We start from the raw sequence: 7,651 nt of genomic DNA, 5'->3' as shown, positions 1-7,651 counted from the left end.
GGATTTCTGAGTTCAAGGCCAGCCTGGTCTACAGAGTGAGTTCCAGGACAGCCAGGAACGATGCAGAGAAACCCTGTCTCGAAAAACCAATAAAATAAAATAGAATAAAATAAAACTACTATGCTGTGTTCTGTGGGAAATAATGTCTGGACCCGAACTCCTATTTGCTGGTGGCTCCTGACCATACAGTAATTTCCAAGAGCTGCCAAATGTGTGTGTTAACTATAGTTTGGCTTGATGATGGTCTGACTCTGATAGGTGGGGACCACCAGTCTATTTTAGACAGATTTAAACAGTGAAATTACTCAGAATCAGTAAACTTTCTATGCGCTATTTTGGAAAAAAATTCCCCTTTCATAGTTAGATATTTCAGTGTATATACTGGTACATAGTCTGATTGAAAGTTGGATTTGTAATTGCCTCTTTCTGCTCTGTACAACATAACTGTATTTTGAAGCTCTTTGTTCCATGAATACTATGTATTAATTGTTTTAGATTTTTAAACAAATCATACATTTCTGAGACAATTCTCTCTGGTCATGATATATAACCTTTTTTTGTGTGTGTTACTGGGTGTGGTTTGTAGCAGATATGCTACTTGGTCTTCATGTAAGACCCCCTAACAATTGGAGTGGGGGCTGTTTCTGACTTGAACTTTGTTGCCTGCCTTTGGATCCCTTCCCCCTAGCTGGGCTGCCTTGTCTGGCCTTAGTGGGAGAGAATGCACTTAGTCTTGATGCAACTTGATTTGCCAAGGTGGGTTGGTACCTGGGTAGGGAAGGGAGAGGATGGTGCAAGTAGGTTGGGAGGGTTGGATGGGAGGAGAGGGAGGGGGCTGTGATCAGGATGTAAAGTGAATAAACAAATTAATGAAAAAAGGAGTATTTTTAAATTAAAAGAATAATAGACAGAGTTCCTAGAAATCTACTTCTAGCGTGTTGCAACTTTTTACAGTTAAGAAAGGTAATGATTTGGGTTATTGGCAGGTCACTGAATGTATCCCAGGCTCACACGGGCCAGAGCCAAGGCAGGTCCCACACTTGCTGATTGTCATTTGTGGTGTCTCCATTGAAACTTTCATATTAGGCAGTTGTATTATATGATAATATACTTTTGCATGGTGTGTTGGCATTATATATTTAATAAAATATTTAATAAATACTATATATTTTAAATGCCATAAGTGGTACATATTAAGAGTACATATTTCAACTAAAACTTATTTTTTATTTTAGAATATCCAGGGTATCTCCAAGCACCCAATTCAGATTTCTAAGCCTTGGAATTTTAAAGGTAACACATTACTTCCTATCTTGTTAAAATCTCCAGAGCATTTCTTAAAAACCCAGAAGGTTTACTGTTCCTTTCTTACAATATAACTGTTATTCTTCTCTGGAGTTCTCCTCTATGTTTACATGACCAATACTTAAACCCACATTGAAAAATAAAAAGCAGCTGAAGTGATATAGTGCCTCCCTCTTAGCAGTTTATGTGTTAAAATAGATGGTAATTATACCAGGGAAATATCTCCCTTCCCACTGTCCTTCCCCCACCAACTTCCCAATAAAGAACAAACAAATGCACACACAATAGCACTGAGTTTTAATAAAACCTAATGTTTTCTGGAGATGTTTATAGCAGTATATGAAAATTCTTTTTTCTTTTGAGTTATCCCACCTGTAATGCTGATGGTCACATTCCTTAAAAAGAAAATCCCCATCTGGTAAAGGGTGCTAGGATGTCCACTCCCAATAAGCTGTGGCCAGGTCAGTGCTGCTGCTTTGCTATGGGCATTGATCCAGGAGTCACAGGAACACCACTTCTTTCTAAATACATATTATCACCTTAAGCAGCTGCCCTTTTGTGGTGTCTCCAGTGGGAACCACATAGCTGCCATAGCCCTGAGTAGATCTTCCAGTCAGTGGGGCTTAGTCTCCAGTCCTTTGCTAGAGTGATTTTGGGTGTCAGTGTCTGACTTTTTACTTTCTTTATCATAATTGTAGACAGAGCAGAGAATTTTAATAATAGAAAAATTTCTTAGATTCAAGTGGTATTTATTTTTTAATTGAATTACTATAAAGTCAAAAATTAAATATTTAGACTTTTATTCATGGATGATATTGAAATATCTGTATGAAGAATTATTGCAAGTCAGCGGATAGTGAAATTCACCACATGCTCTTGAAATGACAATTCTAGGTAAAGAAGAAGAGACTGTCACCATCTCTCCAAGAACCCTATTTGTGTCCTCTGAAGGCCACACCTTCCTGGCAGCAGGTACATACATAGGATGGTAGAGGGATGCCACTGTCTTGTAGCTTGCTTTGTGCATTTTCATGCAGTTCAAATATTTACCAACTAAATAATGCAAAGATACATATACAATACATTACATATTCATGCAAATATATCTTGAAGCAAACACTTATATGAAACAAGGATTTTTGTTTTTTTGCTGGAACTAACATATTTACTAAAATTGCTAATAACTCTATGAGCAGACAGAGAACAGCACAGTCATGCTCTCAGTACCAGAGACACACAGGATGACCTGGGTTCCAAGGACAGGGTACCAGAGCACACATGGCAGAAGAGGGGTTATCTTCTTATATCTATCTAAAAAGGGACTGACCATCTTGTTAGTAATGACAAGGGCATATCTTCTGCAGTGTGAGAAAAGAAGAAGCCAGATCATTAAAGGAAGTTGCTGGCCACAAGGAGGTTGAGATTTATGATATGGCTGCTCTGTCTTCTGATCCCTCCAACCCCTCTGATGCAGAAGTAATTGCAGCACATGGCCCTACAGGAGCAGGGACTCTGTGTTGCTGCATTGTTTGCATTGTTTCTTATGACCTTGCTCTGTGGCTCCTCCCTTTTTTTTAAACTTAAGTACTTCTATTTATTTATTTATTTATTTATTTATTTATTTATTTTTACACTACATATTTTATTCTCCCCCACCCCATCCACCTTCCAACTGTTCCTCATTCTATACCTCCTCTCTACCCCCCATCTCCATGTGGATGTCCCTACCTCCCCACCTTGAAACAAAGATTTCTTATGTACTTTAGGTAACAACACGCCTTCGGCTTTCAGAACCCCCTCATTTTGCTGTATTTTGATCCCATAACTCATTCAATCTGCTTCCTACTCCTTTGTCCTCCCCAAGTCCTTCCCCTTGCCTACTCAAGCAGCCCTTCTAGCCACTGTGCTCCTGAACTTCAAGACCCTACAGCCTTCCAGTTTTCCTCTTGTCTTTGTTCATTGTAAATTTCTTAAGGTCTAGAAGCAAAGGAGCTGGCTACCCCACCATGACACCAGCTTTCCACATACACACCACTCTCTCCCAAACTTTACCTTGATCCATTTTTTTCCATTTCTCTTCTTCTGACATACCAAATGATTTACTCATAATGTCTGCTAGAATGTAAATTTCATGGAGGAAGGGTTCTGTGTCTATATTGTTCACAAACATATCCCCAGGGGATCCTGACACACAGGAGGCCCTTCATAAAGTTGTGCTAAATGTAGATAATGAATGAACAATGCCCATTCTGGAGGCTCTGTTGACCTTGTAAGAGGAAGAACAGTCTTTGGGATTGCTGGCATAGAAAAGAGCCTATATTCCTAAGGCTAGGGGAGACTGGCCATAGGAGGAGGTGTGATGACCTCGAGCCCCACAGAGAGGCAGACTCAGAGTGGTATGGGGTGAGTCAATGATGGGAGTACCATAAACTGACCCAGAACTCTATCTCACAGACTTTTCACAGATTGAATTGCGCATTCTTGCACATTTATCTGGGGATCCAGAGCTTTTGAAGTTATTCCAGGATTCTGAAAGAGATGATGTATTTTCTACCCTGACTGCACAGTGGTAAGATAACAAAACAAGGCACAATAGTATCTGATTTACAGGAATGCTAACATGATTTTAAAAGTTTTTCCTAAGCTACTTTCATAAGAAAAAAGTAAACTTTTTCTGTAATTGTAAATCATTTGGAAAATAAGAGTAGGTGACGTGGATGCCAAAGTTTCCTAATTATGAAAGAACTGAAGACTCGTCCCACTATAAGCAAGGGTAGGAGGGATGAAAGTAGGAAGTCACAGGAGAAGGAGCTCTGGTGTTGCACATGTGATCCATGGGCCTCCTATTGGAAGGCCATTGTCTTTTCTGTGCCTATCTAACCGCTGCCATTCAGAGGGCAGGAAAATATGGACCCCAGATGGCAGCTCCCAACTCTGGTTCACTCTGGGAATTCCAGCAGCCAATGACTTCAGGTTCTGTTGAGGTGTCCCTCTCTGCCATCGAAATCTACCTTCTTTTCTGAGTCACCATTCTTGGGCACTAACTTTTCTTCCTCCCAGTGGAAAACCAGCCAGTTGCCTGCTAGGCAGGTGAAAAGAGCAGGTGCAGGATTCTAATCTCACATTCCCTAATCTGGAATAACAGGGTGCTCTATGGAACCCACTACAGTCATCTGCTATACCTCACTTTCCAGTTAAAGGGAAGCTCTGTTCCGGTGTGGAAAAACTAGGGACTATAACTGGCTTGGATCATGAGGGTGCTCACCGAAACAGATATGCCACTGCTATCACAGAGTCAGGATTCTACTATAGGGAAGAGGAGGAGCAGGTTGCTGCTGGTAGAAGGTCCCTGCCTCAACTGTCACTGCCCCTTCAACCACTGGTGCTGACTTCCACTTACCTTGAGTCTCTTCCATCATACTGTCCCCTGTGACTTCCTCCTTTTTCTTCACTTTCATCAAAAGGAGTGTTTAACTCCTTGTGTTGGGAGTCTTCCAAAAAGGGTGATCCTGGCCCCTATGCATGGCCCTGCCTTGGCTTCTCAAGGGCTTATTTTCTGTTGTTAGTCTTCCCCAGGACATGTGACCATCATGGGGACAGGACTGTATACCTCCGATGAGGCTTCAGCTGCAGTGGTTCACTTACTGGTCTTCTCTGACTAGTCCCCAGCATGATGGTGTCCACTTTCTCAAACCTCTCATTACTGTGTACCCACGAAGGCCATTCTGCAACTTCATCCAAGCATGCCCTGCACTCATGACTTCAAGGGCCCTTTTTAGCGCACCAACTTGACTTTTCTTAGCTTGGTTGCTTGTTGTCCAGTGCACATATGTACAGCAGCAGCAGCCTGTTCCCCGCTGTTCCCTATTAAGCTCTGGAACTTGCAAAGCATCTGCTGAATGAGTGGAGAGTGCAGAGTCTAGCCTTCCCTGGGCCTTCATCAGAGCACCAGCACCACAGGCTCTTTGAGTAATAAAGGTCAGGAAATAGTCTATGGAAAAAAGCTAGAGTTGGGGGTGAGAATATAGTACTACCGTTTGCTAAGCTGGTCTTAAGAGTGAGTAACCATGGAAATTGTGTTTGATAGGGGCAGCAGGAAAATAGGCAGATACAAAGAATGAACAGTATGGTTGTTTGAGTAAGAATGGACCCCTTGCCGGGTGCGGTGGCGTAAGCCTTTAATCCCAGCACTCAGGAGGCAGAGGCAGGTGGATTTCTGAGTTCGAAGCCAGCCTGGCCTACAGAGTGAGTTCCAGGACAGCCAGGGCTATACAGAGAAACCCTGTCTCGAAAAATCAAAAAATAAATAAATAAATAAATAAAAGAATGGACCCCTTAGTCTCATATATTTGGATGTTTAGTCATTTAGAAGGAATTGGAGGTGTGGCCTTGGAGGGAGTGTGTCACTGGGAGTAGACTTTGAGGCTTCAAAAGACCTTGCTAAGCCCTATCTCTCTCTCTTTTTGCCTGCCAACCAGGATGTAGCTCTCAACTACTTTTCCAGGACCATGCCTGCCATGCCTGTGGCCATGCTCCCTGCTGTGATGACGACAGTGGACTAAACTTCTGAAACTATAAGCAAGCCACCAATTAAATGCTTTCTTTTTTAAGGGTTGCTGTAGTCATGGTATCTTTTCACAGCAATAAAGCAATGACGAGGACAAATAGAATCATTTCTAAGTACAATAAGAGGGATTCTGGTTGGTAGTGAGGAAGTGATCAGGAGCCAAGTCTAGCTTATAAGCATCAGCTCAGAGTCTTGCCACTGACCACCTTCCAGCAACTCTCTTTCTGACCCCATTCTCTGCCCTCCTTAGCTATGCCCTGACCTTCTGCAATGCTGCCCTTTAATACAAGTGACTTCTAACTTGGCCAGGGCCCTCTCTGAGATACTGCCTTCCTGAATCTACCCAATGTATATTTGGTCCTCACTGACTGGCTCCCATGCTCAGCTGCACAGCACCTCCACCTGATGTCTGGCTGTGGGTCTATTCATCTACTTTCATCTGCTGCTGGGTTGAAGCCTTTCAGAAGGCCATTATGCTAGGCTCCTGTCTGCAAGCATAGCAAAGTATTATTAGTAGTGTAAGGAGTTAGCTATCTCTGATGGGAAGGTCTCAAATTGGGTCAGTCATTGGTTGACCGTTCCCTCAATCTCTGCTCCATTTTTATCCCTGCATATCTTATAAGCAGGACAAATTTTGGGTCAAAGGTTTTGTGAGTGGGTTGGTGTCCCCTTCCCTCTACTGGAAGCCTCATCTGGCTATAGGAGTTGGCCACTTTGGTCTCTAAATCCCCCACTGCTAGGAGTCTCACCCCCACATCCTGGGTCTCCATCTCGTTCCAAAGATGCTCTCCCACTAATTCTCACCCTCTTTTCTCTAGCTCTTTTACTCCTCTCCCATCAGCCCTTCCCATATCTGATCCCCATTTCTCCCCCCAACTCCCTTTCCCACCCACTTCCCTCACTCTATCAACCTCCAATGTCTGTATTTTATTTCCCCTTCTGAGTGAGATTCAAGCATCCTCCCCTAGCCTTCCTTGTTAGTTAGCTTCTTTGTATCTATGGATTGTAGTATGGTTATCCAGTACTTTATAGATCCATTTATAAGTGAATACATACTATGTGGGTCTGGGTTACTTGACTCAGGCTGATATTTTCTAGTTCCATCCATTTGCTTGCAAATTTTGTGATGTCCTTGTTTTTAATAGCTGAGTAGTATTCCATTGTGCAAATGTACCATATTTTCTTTATCCATTCTGCAGGATGAGGTGAGGGACATCTAGGTTGTTTCTAGTTTCTGGCTATTACAAATAAAGCTGCTATGAATGTAGCTGAGCAAATGTCCTAGTGGTATGGTGCTGCATCTTTTGGGTTTATATCCAGGAGTGGAATAGGTGGGTCTTTTTTTTGACATTTTTTATTAGATATTTTCTTCATTTGCATTTCAACTGCTATCCCCAAAGTCCCCTATACCCTCCCCCTGACCTGCTCCCAACCCACCCATAGGTGGATCTTGAGGTAGAACTATTTCTAGTTTTCTGAGAAGCCACCAAGTTGAATTTTAAAGTGGTTTTACAAGTTTGCACTCCTACCAGCAATGGAGGAATGTTCACCTTGCTCCACATCCTCACCAGCATATGCTGTCACTTGAATGTATGATCTTAGTCATGACAGGTATAAGATGGAATCTCAGAGTCATTTTGATTTGCATTTCCCTGATGACCAAGGATGATGAACATCAGCCATTAGAAATTCCTCTGTTAATACCGAATGGCTGAGAAACACCTGAAAAAATGTTCAACATCCTTAGTCATCAGGGAAATGCAAATCAAAACAACCCTG

At 42.3% G+C, this 7,651-nt stretch overlaps 1 protein-coding gene across 1 annotated transcript in view; it reads left to right on the top strand.

Moving 5' to 3' along the window:
- The window catches only part of Poln (DNA polymerase nu), a 133,785-nt gene that overhangs the window by 68,488 nt on the left and 57,646 nt on the right, over nucleotides 1-7,651 (top strand). Inside the window, exons 15-17 of the mRNA XM_021210304.2 lie at nucleotides 1,236-1,293; nucleotides 2,200-2,277; nucleotides 3,760-3,874. Of these exons, the coding sequence (XP_021065963.1) occupies nucleotides 1,236-1,293; nucleotides 2,200-2,277; nucleotides 3,760-3,874 (251 nt within the window). The remainder of the gene's footprint in view (nucleotides 1-1,235; nucleotides 1,294-2,199; nucleotides 2,278-3,759; nucleotides 3,875-7,651) is intronic.

This window comes from Mus pahari, chromosome 13, assembly GCF_900095145.1.
Source record: "Mus pahari chromosome 13, PAHARI_EIJ_v1.1, whole genome shotgun sequence".
Taxonomy (NCBI): Eukaryota; Metazoa; Chordata; class Mammalia; order Rodentia; family Muridae; genus Mus; species Mus pahari.
This window is presented reverse-complemented; position numbering and strand designations above follow the sequence as displayed.